This window comes from Microtus pennsylvanicus, chromosome 2 (assembly GCF_037038515.1).
Source record: "Microtus pennsylvanicus isolate mMicPen1 chromosome 2, mMicPen1.hap1, whole genome shotgun sequence".
NCBI classification, from domain to species: Eukaryota; Metazoa; Chordata; class Mammalia; order Rodentia; family Cricetidae; genus Microtus; species Microtus pennsylvanicus.
Window position 1 is genome coordinate 6,137,971 of NC_134580.1, and position 26,423 is coordinate 6,164,393.

General features: G+C 41.6%; 2 protein-coding genes across 6 annotated transcripts in view; one reads left to right on the plus strand and one right to left on the minus strand.

Moving 5' to 3' along the window:
* Xpnpep3 (X-prolyl aminopeptidase 3) overlaps positions 1-26,423 on the minus strand; it is a 54,279-nt gene that overhangs the window by 22,431 nt on the left and 5,425 nt on the right. For 2 of the 4 annotated variants that reach the window (XM_075959808.1, XM_075959811.1), the window contains exons 2-4: positions 17,898-18,014; positions 10,707-11,114; positions 8,987-9,189 (exon numbers count right to left, since the gene is read on the minus strand). In XM_075959808.1, the coding sequence (XP_075815923.1) occupies positions 8,987-9,189; positions 10,707-11,114; positions 17,898-18,014 (728 nt within the window). Of the gene's footprint in view, positions 1-8,986; positions 9,190-10,706; positions 11,115-16,674; positions 16,823-17,897; positions 18,015-20,388; positions 20,475-26,423 lie in introns of those variants that run through there. The other 2 variants (XM_075959810.1, XM_075959809.1) reach the window with 2 other exon arrangements.
* Positions 23,360-24,292, plus strand: Dnajb7 (DnaJ heat shock protein family (Hsp40) member B7). 2 transcript variants are annotated; one of them, XM_075959812.1, is made up of 2 exons: positions 23,360-24,035; positions 24,210-24,292. In XM_075959812.1, exons 1-2 carry the CDS (start codon positions 23,360-23,362, stop codon positions 24,290-24,292), a joined length of 759 nt encoding a protein of 252 aa, XP_075815927.1. The 2 variants fall into 2 exon arrangements, with proteins under 2 accessions (XP_075815927.1, XP_075815928.1); XM_075959813.1 differs by having other exon boundaries at positions 23,360-23,699; positions 24,036-24,292.

Consider the following 26,423-nt stretch of genomic DNA (forward strand, 5'->3'; position numbering starts at 1 on the left):
AGTTTATAAATACATATAACATGGTCTCTGATCTCAAGAAAGGAAGAGAGGTGCCAGGTGGTGGGGGCAAGGGCTGTAATCTCAGCACTTGGGAGGTAGAGGTAGGCGTATCTGTGAATCTGAAGCCAGTCTAGTCTACAGAGTGAGTTCTAGGACAGCCAGGGTGGTTACACAGAGAAAAAAGGAAACTGATTTGTTGGGGCTGGAGAGATGGCTCAGTGATTAAGAGTACTTGGTGCTCTTTCTGAGCACCTGTGTTTGACTCCCAGCACCCACACATTGGCTCACAATAGACTCTTCTGGCCCTGTGGGCACTGCATGTAAAGATGCACAGACAAACATGCAGACAAAACACACACACACACAAACACACACACACACACACACACGAAACAAAAATTTAAAAAAAAAACAACAAAATAATTGACTTACAGACTGGAGAAAGACAACCCAGGGATGATGAGCATTTGCTGCTACTGCAGAGGACCACTTTACTTTGCAGGACCCATGCCAAATGACTTACAACCACCTATAATCCTAATTCCTGAAATCCATGCTCCATCTGTCTTCTCAGGCATGTGCATACATCTTTCTCTAGTGTATTTTCTTACTCTCTCATTTATTTAATAGACCGGTGCTCACTATGCATCTCTGCTTAGCCTCAAAGTCCCTATGTAGAGCAGGGTAGCTTTAAACTCGCAGAGGTCCTCCTGCCTCTGCCTCCTGAATGCTAAGGCCTATATGACCATGCTCAACACAGGCACACAAATTTAAAAGAAAAAAAAAATAAAGAGATTTACCTGTTTGGGCTGGAGAGAGAGCTCAGAAGTCAAGAGCATTTTTTCTCTTGCAGGACCCAAGCTTGGTTCCAAACACTCACATGGTGGCTCATACCCACCCTAACTCCAGTTCAAGGGACTCTAGTGCCCTCTTCTGACCTCCGTGGGCCACAGGTGTGCACATGGTACACATATTTACACGCATGAAAATACCCATAAAATAAATAAATTTTAAAAATATTGACCTGTGATTTGTGAAATCTGAGTTGTTTTTAATTTAAAAAAATTTTATATGTATGTATGTTTTGCCAGTAGGTATATCTGTATATTACATGGGTGCAATGTCCATGGAGGTCAGGAGAGATCATTGAGTCCCTGAGAAATGGAGTTACAGATGGTTGTGGCTTTGGAGCCTGTCCTTGAACTAACTCTTAGACCAGGCTGGCCTTGAACTCACAAAGATCCTCCTGTCTCCGCTTCCAGAGTTTGTTGGGATTAAAGGTGTTTGCCATCACCACCTGGTCAGTCAGTGTTGTTAACTGTGGAGCTGTCTCCCATACCCTGAATTCTGAGGGCTTTAAAATTTTATTTAGTCTTTATTTGCATTGGTGTTTTGCCTGCATGTATGTCTGTGGAGTTAGAGACAGTTGTCAATTGCCGTGTGGGCTCTGGGAGTTAAACCCAGGTCCTCTGTTAGTGCTTTTAACAGCTGAACCATGTCTTCATCCCACCCCCACCCCAGGGTTTCCCTAGCCTCGAATTTACAGAGGTCCACCTGCCCCTGCCTCCCGAGTGCAGGGATTAAAGGCCTGCGCCACCACCGCTGTTTTTTTAAAAATATATTTTAGATACTAGATATTAATCAAACTAGAATCTACAAACATACTCTTCCATTATGTAGAGTTATTTACTTTCTGAATAGTTTATGTATATAGAATTTTAAAAAATGTAAAGCTTTTTTTCACGATTTACTTATGTGTATGGGTGTTTTGCCTACCGCTGTCTGTGTACCACATGAGTGCTGTGCCGGTGGAGGCCAGAGAGAGTCCAATCCTTTTAGAAGTGGTGTCACAAAGCAGTTGAGAGGCTCCATGTGAGTGCGGGAATCAAATCTGGGTCCTCTGGAAGAGCAGTCCATCCTGATCTCTGAGCCATCTTTAAATTTTGATGAAATCCAAGTTCTCTCTTTTGCTGCTTGTGCTTTAGGAATAATTAACTCCACTGGTGACTTCAAGGTCATACAGACTGACTCATGTTTTCTACCAAAAGTTTCAGCCAGGCAGTGGAGGCTCACACGTTTAACCCCTGGGGAGGCAGAGGCAGGAGGATGTCTGTGAGTTCCAGCCTGGTCTACAGAAACTCTTCCAGGACAGTCAGGGCTACACAAAGAAACCCTGTCTCAGGGGGAAAAAAAGTTTTACTAAAGCAGACCTCGATTGGTTTGAAGTGGCATACACACTGAAACCAGTGGAATTTGGAAACCGTAAGGAGCTGGACAATGGATTGGAAGGAAAATGAAAACTGGTAACAGATCTGCTAAATATTCAGGTGTAGTTACCAGCTTCAGTAATGACTGAAGAAAAGCTGAGGATCCCTGCAGACGAGCTTCTCTCTTTGGTCAATAGGTGGAGGTCTGACCAAATGAACTTGGGCTACAGTTAACGTGATGAATGTGATAATAATCATTACAACTGAAATTATTCAGTGGTAAAGTGGTCTTACTGGAGGGTGAGCCCATGGAGTAAAGAGCTGTTAGTGAAGGAAGTGAGCTGCCTTCCAGATTACTGCGACAATACCCTTACAAAGCTCTGTAAAATGGGGTTCCTTGGAGTTTGAGTTTTAAAGGAGTAATATTTTTTCCTCTACTTCTTAGACAAGAGCTCACAAAGTATCTCTGGCTGGCCTGGAACTCAATATGTAGACCAGGCTGGCCTTGTACTCACGGACATATGCCTTTGCCTCTCAAGTGCTGGAATTAAAGTTGTGTACCAATATGTTCAACACTGAGTGAGATCCCTTGCTTTAAGTAGTCATGGTACCTTTAATCTCAGCACTTGGAAGGTAAAGGCAGGCAAATCTCTGTGATTTCAAGGCCAGCCTGGTCTACAAAGGGAGTTCCAGAGTAGCCAAGGTTATTTTGAAAAACAAAAACAAAACAAAATAAAACAAAAAAGTAATGGGCTGATCAGGCTAAGTGTGTCCTCATCCTATTTCACAGAAGTGCCTAATTTACCAAAATTGATTAAGAGAGCATTCTACTGTGCATACCCATAGATAAACCAGGAATTGTGGTACACAGCACTGAGAACAGCATTTGGGTGTCTGGGTAGGATTTTCAGTTCAGGGTTAGCCTGGTCTATACAGTAAAACCCTACCTCAAAAACCAAGCATTAAAAGAAATGGCCATCCCCTCTCTGTCCTGAAATGGGTGAATCGTGCCCCTCTTTGGTCAGATAAATGTACACTAAAGATGCAGAAATGCTACTAATGCCTGCGATGCTACAGGACAACAACACATTTCTTACTTAGGGGTGACTGAAAGGGCACCTCCAGTAGACTACATGAGTCATCTGTGGAACCCCAGAAACATGTAAAAAGGAGTAATAACTCTATCAGCCAGGCATCTGAAATCCCAACACTTGGAAGGCTTAAGGTTAGTTCGTGCTACTTATTGAGACCTTTCACAAACAAAAGTTTTGTTATTGATATCCTAGATATAAAATAGTAGTAAGTAAGTTCAACACTTTACAAAAGAAACAAAGCTAAGAAAAAGACATACCAAAAATTAGGTTAGGCTAGGAAGTTGTGGAGCAGTCAGGTGGTGGTGACACACACCTTTAATCCCAACATTGAGGAGGCAGAGGCAGGTGGATCTCTGTGAGTTCAGGCCAGCCTGGTCTACAAAGTGATATTCAGGACAGCCAAAACTACACAGAGAAACCTTGTCTCAAAGAGAAAAAAAAAATAGATTAGCCCTTTACCACATACAAAAATGTATTTAAAATGGATGACCAACTTAAACATATTAGCTAAACCTACAAAATTCTAAGAAGTGTTTTTTTTTTTGTTTTTTAAGACCTGCCCTGGGGGGCTGGAGAGATGGCTCAGTGGTTAAGAGCACTGGCTGCTCTTCCAGAGGTCCTGAGTTCAATTCCCAGCAACCACATGGTGGCGCTCAGCCATCTGTAATGAGATCTGGCGCCCTCTTCTGGCATGCGGGCATACATGGAGGCAGAATGTTGTAGACATAATAAATAAATAAAATCTTAAAAAAAGAGACCTGTCCTGGAATATGCCCTGTAGACCAGGCTGGCCTCGAACTCACAGAGGTCCACCTGCCTCTGCCTCCTGAGTGCTGGGATTAAAGGCGTGCGCCACCATCGCCCAGCCTATGAAGTGCTTTTTAACAGTGACTTGATCAGTGATTTTCTTCCCCGTGATATGATACCAAAAGTGCAGGTAACAACAACAAAAAGACAAACTGGACTTCATAAAAATTAGAAAAAAACCCCAGTGTATCAAAGGGTATTTACTGTTAGAGAGGTAAGACACTCATCAGAGTACTTGTTGTGAAGCCAGACAACCTGAGGTCAATTCCTGGAGAAACAACTCCACAGAGCTGTCTGCTGACCTGCATGCACATGCAGGGCCATATCATATGGGCCCATAAACATATAAATAATAATAAATAAGGTCGATGTGTAGCTCAACAACAATTAAAATAACCCAATCAAAGTAGAAAACAGTATGGCAGTTTCAGGGAAGAAAATTCATGTTGGCTCACACCTGCACTCCCAGACCTTGGGAAGCTGAGGCAGGAGAATTATTATGAGTTCACGGCTTGCATGGGCTACAGAGAGAACCCAATCACAAGAATGAAGTAACACTATTAATCATAGAATATTATTATATTATCTATATCTATATACTGTTACTGTAATTCTTAATAACTTTTTGTTATATATAGTTTTAATATATTAAGGTTAAAACCTGCATTTTTATTTAGACAAAAAGAGAAATGCTGTAGAACAAACCTTTTCCACACTATGAATATGTATTATTCTCACTGGCTAATAAAAAGCTGATAGGTTGGTAGCTGGGAAGTTAGGTGGGAAAATCAAACAGAATGATGGGAAGGATGGCGAAATGGGGAGATGCTAGCCAGCTGCCCAGGAAACAAGACATGCCAGAGGACAAGTAAAGCCAGGAATCACGTGTCAATATAGATTAACAGAAATAAATTAATTTAAATTAAGTTTTAGCTAGTAACAAGCCTGAGCTATCAACTGAGCATTTGTAATTAATATAAGCCTCTGAGTGATTATCGGGGACCCGGCAGCTGGGACAGGAAACATCTGTTTACATACCTTACCTGCCCAATGCACCTGATTGGTCTAATAAAAAGTTGAATGGCCAACACCTAGGCATGAGAGGGACAGGAGGGCCTGGCAGGCAGAGAGAATTGGGAGGAAAAAACTAGGCTTGAAAGAGAGGAGAAGAGGGGAAGAGAATGAGGGAGAAAGAGAGACCCAGCCTGGGGCCAGAAGCCAGGCAGTTGCCAGACATCCAGACATGGAGACAGCAGGAAAGTAAAATATACAGAAAGAAAGAAAGAAAGAAAGAAAGAAAGAAAGAAAGAAAGAAAGAAAGAAAGAAAGAAAGAAAGGTAAAAAGTCTCAAGGCAAATGTAGATGAAGAGAAACAGGAGAAATTAAGTCATAAGAGCTAGCAAGAAACAAGCATAAGGTAAGGCCAAGCATTCCTAACTAATAAGAAGTCTCCATGTCATGATTTGGGAGCTGGTCGGTGGCCTAACAGAAAACCTGTTACATTTCGAATAGACTCACAGTTTGCATATCCTTGTTATGTGCAATTCTCAATAAATAATGTTACTCTTTGTAGACTTGTTTTGAGGCTGACAAATACGTCATCAACCTTCTGTACAGGTTGAATGTAGACCATAAAGGTCAGTGACATGACTCAGTGGGTGAAGCTCTTTGCCACTACGCCTAAGGACCCGAGTTTGAGTCACACAGCCCATATGGTAGAAGGAGAAAACTGAATCTCACCCGTTGTCCTTTGATCTCCTCACATGTCCAACATGAATGCCCTCTCCTTAAGTAAGAGTTAAGTAAAAAATAGAGAAAATAAAAGTAAATTCAATAATAATTAAAAAAAAAAGAAAGGCAAGATTATTGCTGTGGTGATGGGAACCAATCAACAGATGCTACAAAAGCCCAAGAGATGCTCTGTGTGAAGAAATGCTTAGTGCATCAGAACAATATCCTTTTTGTCACTGACCCAGATGCCCTTCAGGGTGAAGGACTTACAAATCTCTGGTACTCAATAGCCATAAGTGAGAGAGAGAGAGAGCCATTAACCTAACAAATACTGAAGAGGTAGCACACGATTTTTGGCTATATGCAGAAATACAAATGAGAGTAAGCAAATTAACAATAATGTGAATGAACACTGTTTAGTCAGTCATTAATTGTGATTTAGATAAAAGCTCTAAAATATGACGGCAAAAATATAGAGCTGGCTGTGGTTTAATCCCAGCAGTCAGGAAGCAGAAGCAGATGAATCTCAGTTGAGGGTAGCTCAGTCTACAGTGTTAGTTCCAGGCCAGGGCCACACAGAGAAACACTGTCTCAAAAACAAAAAAAAAAAAAGGCTGGAGAGATGGCTCAGTGGTTAAAAGCACCGCCTGCTCTTCCGAAGGTCCTGAGTTCAATTCCCGGCAACCACATGGTGGCTCACAACCATCTGTAATGAGATCTGGCTTGCAAGCAGAGTACTGAGAATACTGTATACATAATAAATAAATAAATCTTTAACAACAACAAAAAAACCATAAAAAACAAAACAAACCCCAAAAAACTTATTCACTGCTCTACCCCCTCTCTTATGTGTAAAATAGCTATTTGCTTTATTATTGCAGATGGACAGACATAAGATGAACAATCAGATACTTAAGTCACTGGCAAAGAAAGGAACTAGTTGGTCTAATTCAGCAGGCTTTTTTTTTTTGAGACAGGGTCTCATTATGTATCCCTGGCTGGCCTGGAGCTTGCTATGCAGACCAGGGAGATTTCAAACTCACAGAGATCTCTGAGTGTTACCTCTGCCCTTGAAGACAAATATTGTTAATAGTTCAAAAGTGCACAGTGGATGGCCAGGGAGACGGTTGCGGTACAACTGAATCAGTGTGGCTGTTACTATCACCCCATGACCTAAGCCCGGTGGATTCAGCATGTTTTCAAGTAAGAGAGCTTCAATGAAATTACGAGTTGTGCTGTTCTGGAACTCACTCTTATAGACCAGGCTGGCCTCAAAGAGAGATCCACCTCCATCTGCCTCCTGAGGGCTAGGATTAAAAGTGTGCATTATCACCGCCTAGCCGGAGTACCCACTTTTCATTCTCAGAATCCACAAGACAATCTGTAACATCTGTAACTGCTGGCCCAGGAGAACCCCTGTTCTGACTTCCTTGGGCACTGCATGCACAGACATACATGCAGGCACAACAGCATACACTCAAAATAATTATAAATTTATTTATCTTAACTTTTCCCCACCCAAGACAGGGTTTCTCTGTGTAGCCTTGGCTGTCCTGGATCCTGCTTTGTAGACCAGGCTGTACTTAAACTCACAGAGATTCACCTGCCTCTGCCTCCCGAGTGCTGGGATTAAAAGCAAGCGCCACTATCTCCAGACAATAAATTTATTTTTATTTCTAAATATTTGTGTTTGTGTATGTGCACAAGTATGTAGGGTGGGCCGGGCGGTGGTGGCGCATGCCTGTAATCCCAGCACTCGGGAGGCAGAGGCAGGCGGATCTCTGTGAGTTCGAGGCCAGCCTGGTCTACAAAGAGAGTTCCAGGACAGGCTCCAAAGCTACAGAGAAACCCTGTCTCAAAAAACCAAAAAAAAAAAAAAAAAAAAAAAAGTATGTAGGGTGTTTGGACCTGTGCTGTGTGGAGGTAAGAAGAAGGCACCATATCTCTCAAAGCCGGAATGACAGGTGTTTGTGGGATTTGAATTACAGTCCTCATAACTGCACAGCAAGCAATCTTATCTCTCCAGTTATCTTAAGAGATAACGCTTGCTGGGTGGTGGTGGCAGCTGCCTTAATTCCAGCACTTGGGAGGCAGAGGCAGGCAGATCTCTGTGAGTTCAAGGCCAGCTTGGTCTACAGGACAAGTTCCCAGGACACCTAGGGCTGTTACACAGAACAACCCTGTCTCGAAAAACAAAACAAATAAACAAAAACAAACAAACAAAAATAAAATCTTTGCTGGACGTTGTGTAAATTTTTAATCCCAGCATTTGGGAGGCAGAGGCAGGCAGATCTCTAAATTTAAGCTACACTTGCACGTACTCAGTTCCTGAACAATTACCCATATACGTATGTTTTGATTCAGTCCCCTGGGAAACGGGGTCAAAATGACCTCTTACCTCATCTGATCTGGCAACAGCTCTCCAGTCAATTATTGGTAATAACCCTTTCGAATAAGCCAATCAGAATAGTCAAAGAACTACCCCCTTGCTTCTGTGGCCCCTTTAAAAGTGGACTGTACCAGCTATTCGAGGTCTCTCGGCTTCCTGAATGCTGGGGGACCCTGTCATGACAGAATTAATAAAATCCTCATGCTTTTGCATCGGCTGTGGTGTGTGAGGTGGTCTCTGGGGGCGACTCCTTCTCGGTGTTTGGACGCTAGAGTCCAACAGATCCAGAAAGCCCCATTCCCCTCTCTCCAAACCCCACCCTGTCAGAGAATCTCCAACTAAGAAAAGGTGCCAAAAAGCCCAGATCTCACCTAAAGCCAACAGCTTTTGACCATACTTGGGCAGAAACCCAGTTGTGGAGACATGCCATCACCCCTCACCTACAGGGTACATAAGCTCCCTGCCTTAGTTCTGCCTGTGACTTCTCTCGCCCTGATCTCTGGGTCTGGAGGCTGCTTTGCTCAGATCTACCTGTGCTTTTGCCTTTTCAATTCAGCTTGACCTGGCTTACTGTGTCAGTGAGAAACCTATTATTGCAGTATAGAAAATCTATTAATATTCACTAAACATATTGCAGAAGTTAGATAGATTCGACTTCTGAAGTTACTACAATGGGTATATGACCTTAAAGGCCCTACTGAACATGAAGAACTTGAGTTTTGTGATCTGACAAAGAAATATTTTCAATAGTTCCATACCTCTGATGTCAGTTTCCCAGCAATCTGCATCCTCTTAATCTCCGCAGGAGATTTAACTAGTCGGAGGCGCTGGATCAGCTGCTGGACACCCCGAACCTTGTTCTTGCTTCTGGCTTTGGCTTCGGTCAGATGCTGCATGTAGTCCGAGTGAAGCTGTGCATGAGAAGGCTTCATCCAGTCATACCAAACCATGCTTGTCTCCGCTTAAAATGGGAAGCCAAAATAAGTTTAGAACCAACAGAAGCTGAAGGGGGACTTCAGTGGTGGAAAGCATGCTTAGCACTAATGAGAGCCTTGGTTCAGCCTCCAGCACCAAGCAATAATATACATTAAACTAACACTGGCTTGGGTGTGACATTGCATTACTGTAATCACACCCTGGGAGGTGTAAGAGAGGACCAGGACTCAGTTACATAGTGAGTTCAAAGCCAACCTGGACTACATGAGACAAGCCTCAAAAAGCCACAGTGAGAAAAAAAAAATCCCCAACATTTTTGAAAAAAATTTCCAACAATAGGAAATAGTTCACTGGCAGAACACTTGTCTAGTACATGAGCCCCAAGTTCCTTCTAAAATAAAACATAAACAGCATATCAATAATAAATATGTTGCTGGGTGGTGGTGATGCATGCCTTTAAACCCAGCACTCGGGAGGCAACAAAGGTAGTAACTTACGTAAGAAATTAAAAGGCCAGAGAGAAAATGCCTTGTGCTTAGTATTTATGTGGCTTCCCCCAGCTAAAGTCCAAGACAGGCCTCATCATTTAATCTAGGCTGATCTTAAAACTTCCAGAGAGCAGGTGACTGGAATATACCTTTAATCCCAGAACTCAATGATTCAAATTCTGCCTCCTGGGGCAAACACTTACAATCTCAGCATTTAAGAGGCAGAGGTAGGTGAATCTCTGTGAGTTCAAGGGCAGCCTGGTCTACAAAGCAAGTTCTAGGACAGCCAGGGATGTTTACACAGAGAAATACTGCTCAAAAAACTAACAGCTACAACAACAACAAACTCATCAGAGATCCTCATGTCCCAGTCTCCCTGAGCGCTGGGATACAATCAGAGACCCTCATGTCCCAGTCTCCCTGAGCGCTGGGATACAATCAGAGACCCTCATGTCCCAGTCTCCCTGAGTGCTGGGATACAGCATGTGTCACCACATTTAGCAATAGTTTTGCTTTTTACAAAAGACATGACTCTTTTCATGATGGCCAAAGAAACATTACTAGGAGAATTATTTTAGAAAATTAACAATGGAGCTGGAGAGAAGACCAGAGCACAGGCTAGTCTTCCAGAGGCCTTGATTTCAATTCCCAGCAACCACATGGCAGCTAACAACCATCTACAATGAGATCTGGTGTCCTCTTCTGGCATGCAGGCAGAACACTGTATACACAATTAAAAAAGAAAGAAAGAAAGAAAGAAAGAAAGAAAGAAAGAAAAAGAAAATTAACAAAGACAGGCCGTGGTGGTGCACGACTTTAATCCCAGCACTCGGGAGGCAGAGGTAGGTGAATCCTTGTGAGTTCGAGGCCAGCCTGGTCTACAAGAGCTAGTTCCAGGACAGCTAGGACTGTGACACAGGGAAACCCTGTCTCGAAGAACAAAAATCAAAACAAAAAAACAAAAAAAAAAAAAAAGAAAAAGAAAATTAACAACTACAGGCCAAGGAAGTCCCGAATTCTAGCTGGGCCCGTGATTTGATTTTACGAGCCTTACCTTTCAGTTTAGGTACTAGGTGTTGAAATTCTTCCAGGGTGTAGGCTTCATCCACCCCAGTTAGGGCTACTGCTCCATCTGTGCCAGACCTAGGGCCATCCCACAGTTCTCGACCAGGATCTCTCCGAGGCACAAAAAGCATGGCCTTGTGGGATGGTAACTGCTTCCCAGAGCAGCTCTGAAGGACCAGAATGCTATCAGGCTCTTGGAACCCACACAGATACAGGAAATTGTTGTCTTGGTGGAATGTGTAGGGGATGTCATTGCTCATGTAGTACGTAGGGTTGGAGAGCACCACCACTGTGTGGTCTGTCCCACTGTGCCCCTGGGTTTCCTTGTGGATCAGAGCCATCAGTTTGTGTCTTCGAAGTGCGTATTCCACCTGAGACAGTCCTGGTGTCACCTCCCCTAGAAACAGTAAAATGAGTAAGTAAATAAATGATTAAATGAAGCCAGTTGATGCTTTGGAAAGGCCATACTTAAAATCCTTACTATCAGATGGAGAAATCTGTGATCATTTCTTTAATTGATGACATAACACACAGAGAATTAAGATAATCCAGGTTTTGACTGTAAATTGTAGTCAAATGTGTCAATATTTGAAAAATTATGATTAGAACCCTGTAAGATTTTGTAGATTGTTGGTTCCTTCTTTTATTCATCTAATGAAGTGTTTATCAAGCATTATTTAAAATATTTATTTTTATGTGCATGGGTGTTTGCTTTCGTATGTCCATGCACCACGTGTATACTGGTCCCCTCAAGAGACCAGAAGGTGTTAGATCCCCTGGATCTAATTACAGATGGTTGTGAGCCACTTGGTGGGTGCTGGAAACTATACTTGGGTCTTCTGCAAGAGCAGCCAGTGCTATTAACAGGTGAGCCGTCTCTTCAGCTTCTTACAGAATATTACCATGTGCTACAATATAGTTTCTTGAAATTTTAACATGTTAAATATATTTTGATACATTATTTCTCTATGACTTCCTTGTAAAAACGCAATTTCCACATGGACATAGATTTTTCCCTGTTCACCATATTACCAAGATACAGTATAATTAGAATACAGTAGATTCTTGACTGCTAATAGCATGTAGTTTTAATTATAATACGATCTATCCACCTGTTGAGGCTGTTGTTAGAATCAAATAAGCATGTAGTTCTCCCCCTCTTTAAATTTTAAATTACATTCCTTATTCATCACTCATTAACTTCTTTGTATGCCAGTGGACATGCACACGCCACAGTGTACATGTGGAGCTCAGAGGACAATCTGCAGGGCTTAGGCCTTTGCTTCTACTGAGATATCTTGCTGGCATTAAACAAAGCATGTGGTCCTTTTATCGTTTTATACCTTATTGCTTATTTTATTTTGAGACAGGGTTTCTCTGTGTAGCCCTGGCTATCCTGAAACTTGCTCTGTAGACCAGGCTGGCCTTGAACTCAGATATCTGCCTCTTGAGTGCTGGAATTAAAGATGTGTGTCACTACCATCAGGCTTATGCTATTTCTTTTGTATGAGTGTTTGCCTGCATGTATGTGTGTGTGTGTGTATGTATGTATGTATGTATGTCCACCATGCATGTGTCTGGTGCCCACAGCCAGAGGGCACTAAAATTATGGATGGTTGTCAGCTTCCACCTGGGTCCTCTGCAAGAGCAACATATGCTCTAAGGTACAAAGCCATTGCTTCTGCCCCAATACATGTGGTTCTTAAGGATCAAATCCTAAGGAGTCTTCAGTCTCTTAACATGTGAGTACATACAAGCTTTTGAGATAAAAGTTAAAAGGGCTAGATTTTTTTTTTCTCTCTCCCTCGAACAAAAAGTTACTAGTTATTTAAAAAGCTCTGTCTCAAAAAAACCTAAATAAGCCGGGCAGTGGTGGCGCACGCCTTTAATCCCAGCACTCGGGAGGCAGAGGCAGGTGGATCTCTGTGAGTTCGAGACCAGCCTGGTCTAAAAGAACTAGTTCCAGGACAGGCTCCAAAACCACAGAGAAACCCTGTCTCGAAAAACAAAAAACAAACAAAAAAAACCTAAATAAGTAAATGAATAAATAAATCAATCTGTGGAAAGGGTTGTGCGTTGATGACTCAACAAATCTTCAGGAAATGGAAATTGCCTGCTTTTATTATATGTTTCAAAGTATAAAAGAACCAATAAAGCAACTATTTAGGGGCTGAAGAGATGGCTCAGTGGTCAAGAGTGCACACTCTTTTGTAGAAGACTTAAGTTTAGTTTCCAGCTCCTATGTCTGATGGCCTAGAACTCTAGTTCAGTGGCTCCAATGCCTCTGACCTCCAAATATCAACTCATGTGCACAAACCCACACAGCTACTCACACAACTAAAAATAAAAACTTAAAAATTAGCCAGGCGGTGGGGGTGCACACCTTTAATCCCAGCACTCGGGATGCAGAGACAGGCAGATCTCTATGAGTTTGAGGCCAGCCTGCCTGATCTACAGAGTTTCAGGGCAGTCTACAGAGAAACTCTGCCTCAAACAAAACAAAACAAAAAAAACCATAAATAAATAAATAAATAAATTTACCAAGGTGTATCCCTTTGGCCTTCACTTGCTGTTGCCAATAGCCTCATCTGAGCAAGAAACACCAAGGACAGTGGGAAGTGATCTGTACTACAGATATTCCCATCTCAAGGAAGCTGGAATGTGCTACTCCACAAGACTTGTAAATGTTCCTGTATGTTTCTGTCCATACTTCCTTTTTTGTGAATACTGCAAGAGGGTCTTTAGATTCTCATCTGCTCTTTGGATTTCCAGCCCTCCCTGCTGAATTCACATGGCAGACTTGAAGAGTCTCAGCTCACGGACTGAGCTCTGCTTTTTGCGGCAGCTTCCCATAATACAAAACAATTGATGTTAGCCGGGCGATGGTGGCGCACGCCTTTAATCCCAGCACTCGGGAGGCAGAGGCAGGCGGATCTCTGTGAGTTCGAGACCAGCCTGGTCTACAGAGCTAGTTCCAGGACAGGCTCCAAAGCCACAGAGAAACCCTGTCTTGAAAAACCAAAAAAAAAAAAAAAAAAAAAAAAAAAACAATTGATGTTTTCTGAGTGTTTGCTACATGTATAGTATTAACCATCCTATATTGCCTCATTTAATCTGCACACCGACTATGGCACTACGATTCTCCCTGTAGTGGCCAGTGTTCATGTGCAAATATGCAAACACAACTATGGAACAGTGCTGTGTGAAAAAGGCACAGAGCAAAATGAGACACAGACCTAACTTTAGAAAATAAGCATTCTTTTCTTGATCATGTTCGAGCAGGAGTGAGATTAGAACAGACTGAAAATCTTTTATTGATAAAATTGGTAATAAACAAATAGAGGTAATTTAGGATCTATAGACTAGTCTCAATCAATCAAAGGAACAGTGGGATGAGAAAGATGATGGACCAGCCTGACTCCATTTTAAGATTAAAGGTCATCTTAAATAAAAAATAAATAAAATTAAAAAAAGTCATCTTATTACAAGGTCAAAATAAGTTCATGCCTGTTGCCTGTTTTCTGCAGAACTTTCATTTGGCCAGGTCTTGACCCATTTTCTGGTATTTGACATGTTCCACACCTTATACCCTAACATCCACCCTGATAAGATGCTCTGCCAAATAATTTTGAAATGCTCTGCCAAGTTCCTATGTAACCAAAAACCCATGGAAACCCCTTAGCCTTGCAGTTTTCTGGGTCATAGAAGCCCCACTTTTTTCCTATGTTCAATGCTATTTTCTCAAACCTCACTTAATGGAGATAGCCCTGTCTGAGAGAAAACAAATCTTGTTTACTTTGACCAAAGAATTTGGGTAATGGTCTTTACCCTGGTTTGGTGAGATTAACAAAGAACCTATTTCCATATTTGTCTTCTTCTTCTCAGACCAGGCCTCCCAAGTCTCCTAGAATGCAGGCAGAGACCTCAACTTTGTACTCTGATAACTAGTCATGCTAAGTTTGCACTGGAAATTTCCTAGTTACCCAAGTAGCAAATGTATGTGCACGTGCATGTATGTGTTCATGCATGTGTGTGTTTATGAAGGGCGAGCAAAGTTTTATTGACAGCTCCCTGCAGCAGGGAGAGGTTCTGAGAATGGACTGCCCTGCCTATACACTTTCATAAAAGCAGAGACTGATTATAGTTTGAACTTCTGATCCTCCTGCCTCCATCTCTAGCGTGCATTACAAGCGTATATCCCTACATTCAGTTTTCAGGGTTCTTAGGCATACTAGGCAAGCATTTTACCACAGCCAAGCTATACAGCCCCAGTCTGATTTAAAGGCATCTCCCCAGCCTCATTTAAAGCATTTCTTTATGAAATCTAGTTCAGAAGAATGATTGTTTGACAAGTTTTTAAAATATTGGCTGTACTTTCCCAAGACTGGTAATTATCTACAGCTTGGCATAATCATTAGCTAAATGCTTTCAAACTTCCAATCTCAAAGCAGTAGAGTTATAAATCACAACAGAAAAAACATGTAGAGCCGGGCGATGGTGGCGCACGCCTTTAATCCCAGCACTCGGGAGGCAGAGGCAGGCGGATCTCTGTGAGTTCGAGACCAGCCTGGCCTACAGAGCTAGTTCCAGGACAGGCTCCAAAGCCACAGAGAAACCCTGTCTCGAAAAACCAAAAAAAAAAAAAAAAAGAAAAAACATGTAGAAAATGAGCCATTTTCTTCATCTGGTGGGGACAGTGCAAATCAGGTAAGGAATGAACTTTGTACTCTATCAGTAAACTTGCAGTTGCAATGGCCTTTGACCACAGAACCAACAGTCAATATGGCCTAAATTTCTTCTGAGTAGGCATTCTGGCATTCTGTGAAACTGTAATTATTAAGGATTAAAGTTAGCATTTTGTCTTGTGAAATCAATTAGGGACAAAGGTGACCTTCTACCAACTTTAATGAACCAAAAGACTAGAGATTGTACAATCAATTCTAAGATGGCAGCCAAGAAGGACGTGTCTTCATGACAGCTAGGACCAGGTCTAATAAGAGAGCAAGGACATATTTAATTAGCCAAGCAGAAAACCCAGAGAAAAAAGAGCAATAAAGACCAATTTTTTTTTTGTTTGTTTTTGGTTTTTTCGAGACAGGGTTTCTCTGTGGTTTTGGAGCCTGTCCTGGAACTAGCTCTTGTAGACCAGGCTGGTCTCGAACTCACAGAGATCCACCTGCCTCTGCCTCCCGAGTGCTGGGATTAAAGGCGTGCACCACCACGGCCCGGCTAAAGACCAAAAATGGATGGAAAGATGGAGGTATGTAGTTTAAATTTTTAAAATATTTATTTATTTATTTATTATGCATAAAATATTCTGTCTGTGTGTATGTCTACAGGCCAGAAGAGGGCACTAGACCTCATTACAGATGGTTGTGAGCCACCATGTGGTTGCCGGGAATTGAACTCAGGACTTTTGGAAGAGCAGGCAATGCTCTTAACCACTAAGCCATCTCTCCAACCCTGTAGTTTAATTTTTTCCTGAAACTAACTACATTGGTATTTTAAGGTGGCCTATTCTGCCTGGCTTCTATTTTTCTCTTTTTAAAGGAAATTTTCATGTTTTATGTGATGGGCATTGAGACTAAATATTGGTGTGTCTTTCTGTTGTTGTTGTTTTTAAAATATTGGTGTTTTGTTTCAAGTTGCTTTTAACATTTTTTTCAGAACAATATTCAAATCTGTAACAAAGGCAAAAGTAAAAAAATATGCACATATGTAGAGAGCAAACAATTTAGACACTAAGTAATTCATCTTCGTATGACTGTGAGGTTCAAGGCCTGGGAAATGCAGCTTACCACATAAAAGTATTTCACCACAAGAAATCAATCATTTCAAAGCTGGTAAAACTTAAGTATCAATTCTACCTTTTCTTCTTCTTTTAAACAGAAACTACAGGTAGCAGGACAGGTTAAAAAAAAAATCTTTACTATCAACCAGACTAGTATTATGCTTACCTTACAGCTTTGAAAAACTCTGATTTCTTGTGTGTTTCAGTGGTGAGCTGCATTTCCTGAGTGTCAGCCGACTTCCTAGCAGGAATTCCAGTCTGACGAGGAATCAGCCAAAGGAAGTCCTCACTGAGAGACACACTGGTATCCTTCACTGAGTGGAAACAGTGAAAGAGCAACATATTTCTAAAGGGAATTTATTTTATTACTATACATGCTTTCATAGCAACTTAAAGAGATACATGTTTAACTTCCCATGGTGGAAGGAATAAGTAATTTTCTTCAAAACCCTAAATTTTTCTATAAAGCATTTGGTTTACCCTGCTACCCCATTTCTGGAGTACCAGTCACATATGTACCATCGCCTTCCTAGACAAAAACAAACAAAACAAAACAAAAACCAGTCAAGTCTTACTCTCTGCAACTGCGATGGCACCTGTTCTCGCAGCATCTCTAGAAACAAAAGAAGCCTTCCCAGTATTTCCCATGACCCTCTACCAACTGAGTCAGCTGCTCACAGTGGCAGACAGCTGAAAATTTTGTTCAATTCATATTGAAGAATTCTGTTAAAATTCTCAAATGAATGTTTAATATTTCAAATAGAAAAGATCAACATACAATAGTTTTAGAAACTATGACTTAGAATTTTTGTTTAAAAATACCTGAAATATGAGGCTAGAGATGGGTCAGTGGGTAAAAGCACTGGCTGCTTTCTTAGATACCTGAGTTCAGTCCCCAGCACCAACACAGTTGCTTACAACCATCTCTAACTTCAGTTCCAGGGGATACAATGTCCTCTTCTGGCCTCCAAGGGCAACAGGCACACATGTAGTACACAGGTATACATGAAGACAAAATACCCATACAAAAATTCTGGAATATATACTTCTTACTAGTTACTCTGAATTATAGCTTAATTAAAATAATATTATTTGCCAGGTAGTGGTGGCACACGCCTTTAATCCCAGCATTCGGGAGGCAGAGGCAGGCGGATCTCTGTGAGTTTGAGGCCAGCCTGGTCTACAAGAGCTAGTTCCAGGACAGACTTCAAAGCTACAGAGAGACCCTGTCTTGAAAAGAACAAAAAACAAAACAAACAAACAAACAAAAACATTAGAACACTATCAGTGTATAATCATGACACACAGCCAGTAGGAAAAATTTTAATGCATAGCATTATCTAGACAGAGCATATACACAGAGTAGTGGTCATTACTTAGAGGCCTTACCTGGTCTGAGGAGGTGTGGATGTGTAACTGGGCTGGGCTGGCCTAAGTACCGGTTTGGAATCTTCTTCTTCGGCATAGGCTGGAGGGAGTACCTTCGCTGTAAACACGATCTGCATCCTGAAGAAGAAGCAAAGGCTGCAATGGAGCATCTTTACAGCATGCACACACTCATCTATTCCCAGCAGTCTGGATCCTTACCAAACACACATTAGCAATTCTTTCCTTTTCCTTCCAATATGTTTGTGGCTCCTTTTCTATGCCAGAGCCTGCACTGGGCCCTAGGAAACACAAAGAAGCTCCCTACTCCCAGAGACCTCAGTCTGCTACAGCAGAAGCGACACAAACACACAACATAACATGAATAAGGAGCTATGAGGAGGAGGAAGAGAAGGAACAAGGAAAAGCAAAAAAGAGCCAGAAAGGAGTTCAGGGGTAGCCCAAGGCAATACTCTAAAATTTGGAAGAACAGAATTGACATTTTTTTTTTTGTTGTTGAGACTATGTTAGCTCTAAGAAAACAAGTACTTGCCGGGCGGCAGTGGTGCACGCCTTTAATCCCAGCATTCGAGAGGCAGAGGCAGGAGGATCTCTGTGAGTTTGAGGCCAGCCTGGTCTACAAGAGCTACAGAGAAACCTTATCTTGAAAAACCAAAAAAGAAAAGAAAACAAGTACTTGCTATTTCATTTAGTATTGCAATGCAAGTCTGGTAAAATAATGTATGAAAAATGCTTAGCCATAGCTGACATATAATATAAGCATGGCCAGCATCAATTTTATTCATTCATTCATTCATTCATTCATTCACTCATTCATTCATTCATTTGGTTTTTTGAGACAGGGTTTTTCTGTGTAACAGCCCTTAGCTGTCCTGGAACTAGCTCTGTAGATCAGGTTGACCTTAAACTCATAGAGATCCACCAGCCTCTGCATCCCAAGTGATGGGATTAAAGGTATGTGCCTCCACTGCCTGGCCTGTTAGCATTAATTTAACCATTTTATTTAGGACATCATTGGAATACATGCTAAGGAAGACATAAGAGTAAGATTGTTTGATCTCATAATCAAAATGAAGTATAATGGAAATAAGACAAGACAGAACATTACAATACTATATAATAAAGTACTAGATTCATAAACACAGTAACTGTTACAACTTAAGATGGGTATAATCACAAGGAGAGGCACATGGAGTCATTCATAAAAGCTATTTGTGTGGGACTGCAAAAGGCGATGATGATTGCTCTGAACAGAAATCACTCACGCCACCTCCCCTTGAGGGGAGAACTGAAAAGCATCCCATGAATGCCACGACAGCAGGCACCATGTGTGCAAATGAGCTTGAAGAAAGAGGAGGGGAGGCAGGAACACACTGGTGTAACAGTAGGTACTCTGATGGCAGTCCTTTGAAAGCTTTGTACGGTTTATCCTGGCACTTGGGAGGCAGAGGCAGGCGGATCTCTGTGAGTTCGAGGCCAGCCTGGTCTACAAGAGCTAGTCCAGGACACGCTCCAAAGCTACAGAGAAACCCTGTCTTGGGAAAAAAAAAGAAAGAAATGGTGATCCTTCCTCCAAAATCTCAGAATGAGACTGTGCCTGAGAGTGTTTCCTCTCTAGGGCTGGGATGAAAGGCATGCACTGCCCAGTTTCTATGGCAACTAGTATGGCTACAAGGATTAAAGGTGTGTGTTACCACTGCCTGGTCTGTAAGGCTGACCAGTGGGGCTGTCTTACTCTCTGATCTTCAGGCAAGCTTAATCTATTAAAATACAAATGAAATGCCACTATAAGCTGGGGCCACATAAAGAATTCCAATCTCAAAAAACAAAACAAAAAGGCAAAACTGTTTAGGGAAAGCTCCATTTCTTCCTCTCTCAGAGAATCTCCAACAAAGAAAAACTGGGGGCTGGAGAGATGGCTCAGCAGTTAAGAGCACTTGACTGCTCTTCTCAAGGACCATGGTTCAATTCCCAGCACCCACATGGTAGCTCACAGCTGTCTGAAAATCCAGTTCCAGGGGATCTGACACCTTCACACCAATGCACATAAAATAAAGTTAAATAAACCATAAAAAAATTTAAAAAAATTATTAAAAAAAAACTGTGAAAACGTCCAGTTGTGCATTCTTGCTGGCTGTGGAGGCTCCTCCCCTGAAGTTGCCAGAGACCCAGCCTATGGAGGATATGCTGTCACCCTTCAACTACAGGGTACAGAAGCACCCTCCTTTAGTTCGGGCCATGTTTTCTCTTGCCCCTTCTTTAGCCTTGATCTCTGGGGGCTGGAGGACTCACCCAGGAGTTGCATTCCTCAAAGTAAACCTTTTTTTTTCCAATTTGGCTGGATCTGGCTTACTGTGTTGGTAGAGAAACCTATTATCAGGGTACAGAAAACCCATTATCTTGACACTGGAAACCCAGGAAGACTTGAGCTTCCTGCCAGTTAATCGGCCACGGGGGGTGGGTGGGGGTGGGGTGGGGTGGTGGTACTCCTTACCCTTTATCTTCGACTGAATCGAATTTTGATACTCATTTCCAAATCACCGCCTGCAGGAGACCCCAAGAGTCTGACTCAGAAGAGGTCTTGACCTGGAAGAGGTACCTTGCAGTCAGTCTTAACCTCCCCCACCCCCGACTCAGATTTTATTTCATCAGCTTGGCCTCAAATAAATCAATGGTCAAAATCGATGACCTCAATTTCCACATTCTCACAGACTGTTACCATCTACTGCCACAAATGATGTCCAAATATTTTATACCCGACTGTATGCTTTGTCCTTTTCCTCTAAGGCTCTACTTCCTCACTCCTAAAAATCTTTTTTTTCCCTATGATTTCTTTGTATGTTGCTCTATATTTTAAGATTATACTGTAAACTCTTTTCTTTCTTTCTTTCTCTCTCTCTCTCTCTCTCTCTCTTTCTTTCTTTCTTTCGGTTTTTCGAGACAGGGTTTCTTTGTGTAGCCCTGGCTTTCCTGAAACTCACTCTGTAGACCACACTGGCCTAGAACTCAAAAGAGATCTGTCTGCCTCTGCCTTGCAAGTGCTGGGATTAAAGGTGTGCGCCACCATTGCCTGGCTCTACACTGTAGACTGTAAACTCTTGTTTCAGGATTTGTAAATTGTTCATCTGGCATGGTTTAAAATCTATGTAATTTATAACAAAGTCTGTTTCCATGGAAAGCTTTGTTTGTCTGTCAGAGACCAGCCTTGACAAAAAATACCTCTTGCCAGGGTAGAGGTGTGGGGATTTAGAAAATTTAAGTAAAGAATATGAAGATGCAAAAGAAAATAATAAAACGAAGAAACATATAGGATAGTATCGGGAGGGAATTCCAGTGAGTACTGAAATTCACCTGTGTTTAATTTCCAATTGCTTAAAATACCCAACCCCAAAAGATAAGAATAAAACAAAAAACTACATTAATATGATACAAGGAAATGAACAGACTAACCGAGGTTGCGGGCTACATTCACAGTTAAACATTCTATTGCTATAACAAAACAAGTCACACTCACTCTCTAGACCAAAAACACTCTGTAGGCAAACCACTCCCTGGATGGAATCCAAAGTTATGTACTTAAGGGAACCAACCAGAACTTAGTTGGATCCTTAGACTGTTGTTTGAGGTATGAACATCTCTATTCCTGGAGTACAAGGCCTGGCTACTAGCCACATCTGTTGACCTTGAGAGCAGAACTAGGTAAGGACCTTTGATTGAGGTAGAAACACAATAACCTTGAAGGACTAGAGGTAAGTTCCAACTCTCTGACCTTTGGTCAGCGTGGACACAGGCTCACATTCGTCTGTTAGAAAAGTTCTATTTTGTATGTATGTATGAATCCGTGCCTGTATGTTTTCTTGTGGACACGGCAGCTACACAGGCTACTTGGAGATCCGCAGTGTTTTATTTTTACCATAACAGCTGCTGCATGTTTGTTTCTGCCTGAGTTTACTATGTTCCCTAAAAAGTTGAGATATCACATTTTCTCAAGTTGTTTTATGCATTTTCTTGTTGCTTTGAGACCGGGTCTCTTTAACAAAGCTTGTCCTGGAACTCACTCTGTAGACCAGGCTGGTCTCAAACTCAAGAGATCCACCTGCCTCTGCCTCCCAAGTGCTGAGATTAAAGGCATGGGCCACTTGAGTACAGTCAGTACTTTCTGCATTCTGTATAATCAAGCTTGTTATTTAGTTTTTGAGACAGGGTCTTCCCCTGTAGTCTAGGCTTGCCTGAAACCTCTCTTTTAGTCTTACTATCTCAGCCTTCTATGTTGGGATTACAGGCAAGAACTACCCTACCCATTTTGTATGCCATTACAACTGAAAATTAATACTTTTATTCAATACGGCTATCAGTAGAGGCTAAAACTACCTGGTACAAAGTAGACATTATATACTGAATACACAAATGCACAGCTTCCAAGAGCTTTATTCATGCTTTTCTTTTTCCGTCTAGAACAGACTCACAGTACACAGCATGGTGCATGGCTTTTACTGTGATTTTATAATAGACATTTAGTAGGCACAGACCCTATCTCAAATGACTCACTGCTGGCAGAAAAGCTTAACTAGTAGCCTACTAAGTCCAGCAAGTTTTCTACCACAGCCCAGGGCTGTCACATAACTAGTTTATTCATCTGGTGTATATTCCATCATAGTTTTAATTATAACCAAATTACTTATTTTTTATCTTCATTGAATGTGTCTTTTGACTACAATAAATTTCTCAACTGCTTGAATACCCCCTGCACAAAGCTTTCTAAGTCTTTATTTTCCTAAATTAAAACATAGAAGCTGGTATGGTGTCACACGCCTTTCCCAGTACAGGGAAGGCAGCAGTAGGATCTCTGAGTTTGAGGTCAGCCTGATCTACAGAGGAAGTAGTTCCAGGATAGCCAGGCAGGGCTACACAGAGAAATCCTGTCCAAAAAACAAACAAACAAAAAAACCAACCAAAACCAGAAGAACCAAGCAATAATTGAGGCTCAGTAATCTAGAAGTCAGAACATATAAGAGGGATGCTGTGGAACACAACCCAACCCAAACCAACCAATCAACCAAACCCAGAAGAACCAAGCAATAATTAAGGCTCAGTAATCTGGAAGTCAGAACAAGAGGGATGCTGTGGCCATCGGCACAGATCGCACAGGAAGATATGGGAGAAAGATAAGAGGTGTTCCAGCCCAGAGTGACTTTGGAGAAATCACATTCGGAAGATTCGATCCCTATCTCTACTCCAGTATGACACCATAATGCAGCTCTGACATATGCTTGTTCCTCTGTTGTCACATAATCAGAACCCTCAAGTCCTTCAGCAGTGGCCCTCAGCACTAATATTACCTTCAATGTAAAAATGTGCCTATTTGTGGTCACTTCTACCACCAGCTGCAGCAACAGAGCTTGAGCTGCAAGGAAAACACAAATGCTTACTATCAAGGGTGTTTGTGTCTAATACTCTGTCAAACCATGGTGGACTACTATGAAGTTCTAGGAGTGCAGAGATATGCGTCACTGGAGGACATTAAAAGAGCTTACCGTAAAGTGGCACTTAAATGGCATCCTGATAAAAATCCAGAAAATAAAGAAGAAGCAGAGCGAAAATTCAAAGAAGTCGCCGAGGCATATGAAGTATTATCAAATGGTGAAAAACGGAATATTTATGACAAATATGGCAAAGAAGGATTAAATGGCAGAGGTGGAAGTCATCTTGATGATGAATATGAGCATGGCTTCACATTCCGTAAGGCAGATGACATCTTCAAAGAGATTTTTGGTGAAAGGGACCCATTTTCATTTCACTTCTTTGAAGACTCACTTGAGGACCTTTTGAGCAGTTCGAGAAGCTCTAGTGGAAGCAGAAGCAGAGGCACCGAATCCCTTTTCTCTTGTTCGTGTGACCACCCAGTGTTTGCCAAGCTTTCTTCTTATGACACAGGATATACGTCTTACGTTTCACTGGGGCACGAGGGCCTTAATTCATTTTCTTCCCTGGCATTTGATGACACTGGGATGGGCAATTACATACCCATCACACCCTCAGGCAGAATTGTTAATGGAAGGAACATCAATACAAAGAAAACCTTTGAGAACTATCAAGAAAGAGAAGCTGAGGATGATGGTGAGTTGAAATCCTTTCTAAATAGTGTGGCAGATGAAGAGGGTTTTGCAGAAAAACGACACTGGAGAAGACAGTCGCTCAACAACTATTCACCAAACTCCTACAGCCCCCCAAACATATCTCAATATACCATTGTGGACAACAATGAACAAGGTACACCTTGGGTCACCAGCAAGAAGGAGCCTTCCATTTTCTCAGCAGGATTCAAAGAAGGTGGTAGGAGAAAAAAGAAGAAGCACAAAGAGGGGCAGAAGAAGAAGTCAAACAAAAGGAATCACTAATTGCCTCTTCAGACACATTATGATCATATAACATTTAAACACCACTCTTTTGTGTGTTTTGGTTAATCACAGAGTTTCATAGATAATATTTGTTAATACTATGTAAGAGTAGGTGGGGGTCTTTTGGTTTTGTTTTGTGTGTTTTTGAGACAGGGTCTCAACTATGTACCCTAGGCTGGCCTGGAACTTGCTACAGAGACAAGGATGGCTTCAAACTCACAGAGATCTGCCCATCTTTGCCTCTCAGTTGCTGAGATTGAAGGTGTACACTACCATACCTGGCTTAAAATTATTTTTTACAGGATTATGGACATTTGGTCAGTAGTTATGTGAATAAGTTATGTCAGAAAAGGATGAATTTGTGGGAACAGTTATTTTAAAACTATGGGAAACTACAAAGATTTTTAATGTTTTACTTTTGAGCTTTTCGAGCATTTTCCCCAAGAGTTTATGACCCATTTAATTCCTTTAATACCATCACAAATTCCTGGTAAATGTACATTAGGAGATAAAAGTCTATTAAGGATTATAGGTTCAGATTCTAGCAGTATTTTCTTTTAAGTTTGAAGTTATCAGTCATATCTGCACAGATGTTCACAGCAGCTCTGCTTACAGTAGCCAAGAGGTAAGAGCAACCCAAATGCTCATTAAGGACCTAAGATATTAACAAAAATTAATAAGCAGTCACACTTATGAGCATATGCATGCCTACGAGCATGCGCGCGCGCGCGCACACACACACACACACACACACACACAGGCATGCAGTCTCCTGAGATAGTCCCTTCCTCTGAATTTTTGAAATATTAAAATCTTAAGATGCTAAGTGAAATAAGCCAGTCACCCATAAACAAATACTAAAAAATAAATGTTACACAGTATCTAAAGCAGTCTAATTGAGATAGGAAGTGGGGAATAAGCTGTTTTGTGGGTACAGAGCTTTAGATCTGCAAAATAAAAATATTCTGGAACCTCACTTCTCAACAATGTGAATATATTAATATCAATGAACTGCACATTAAAAATGTCTAACATGGTAAACTAAATTTAGTGTGTATTATACTACAAGGATTACCCACAATTCCTTGGAATAAACATGGCTGTATCATGAGCTGTAGGTCACCAGTCACTCTCTCCAGATAAGAAATGTTTTAGTTTTGGCAGGGCGGTGGTGGCGCACGCCTTTAATCCCAGCACTCGGGAGGCAGAGGCAGGCGGATCTCTGGGAGTTCGAGGCCAGCCTGGTCTACAAGAGCTAGTTCGGGGACAGGCACCAAAGCTACCGAGAAACCCTGTCTCGAAAATAAAAAATGTTTTAGTTTTATTGTGTCTGTATGTAGGATCTACAAATGCTTTACTATAAAATAGCTACAGCTAATTCATTTGAGGATCATGTCGGGAGAAAAAATGATAAATTACAAATGCATTAGGTACCAAACAAATGGTTTGAGCTGAATACTTTATTTAAATTTGTTTCTTTTAAAAATAAATTAACGGGGGGGGGGGGGAGGGGCTGGAGAGATGGCTCAGAGGTTAAGGGCAATGGCTGCTCTTTCCAGAGGTCCTGAGTTCAATTCACAGCAACCACATGGTGGCTCACAGCCATCTGTAATGAGATCTGGTGTCCTCTTCTAGCGTGCGGGCATACATGGAGGCAGAATGTTGTATACATAATAAATAAATAAATCTTAAAAAACAAAACAAAACCAAAAAAAAAAAAAAACCAAAGAAAAAAAATAAATTAACTTGGGGCCGAAGAGATGACTCAGTGGTTAAAACCACTGGATGCTCTTAAAGAGGACCTGGCTTCAACTCCCAACACCTGCATGGCAGATCACACCCGTCTGTAACTCCAGCTCCAGGAGTTCTGACCCCTTCACACAGATAAAATAATATGCACATAAAATTAAAAAAAAAAACCCTTTACTTTAACCCTGTCATGTCTTAGCTTTCTGTAACGCTTCCATCTTCATGACGCTTCTCCACATTTTATCCATCCTCTCAGCCACTGAACACTGAGCGTTACGATTTGAGGCCTACTGCCTGTTGAGTGAGCAGAGTAAGGGATCTGAGGAACACACAGCACTACGCAAACAAAAGCCACTGAGTCTACAAACTGGAGACATATCTA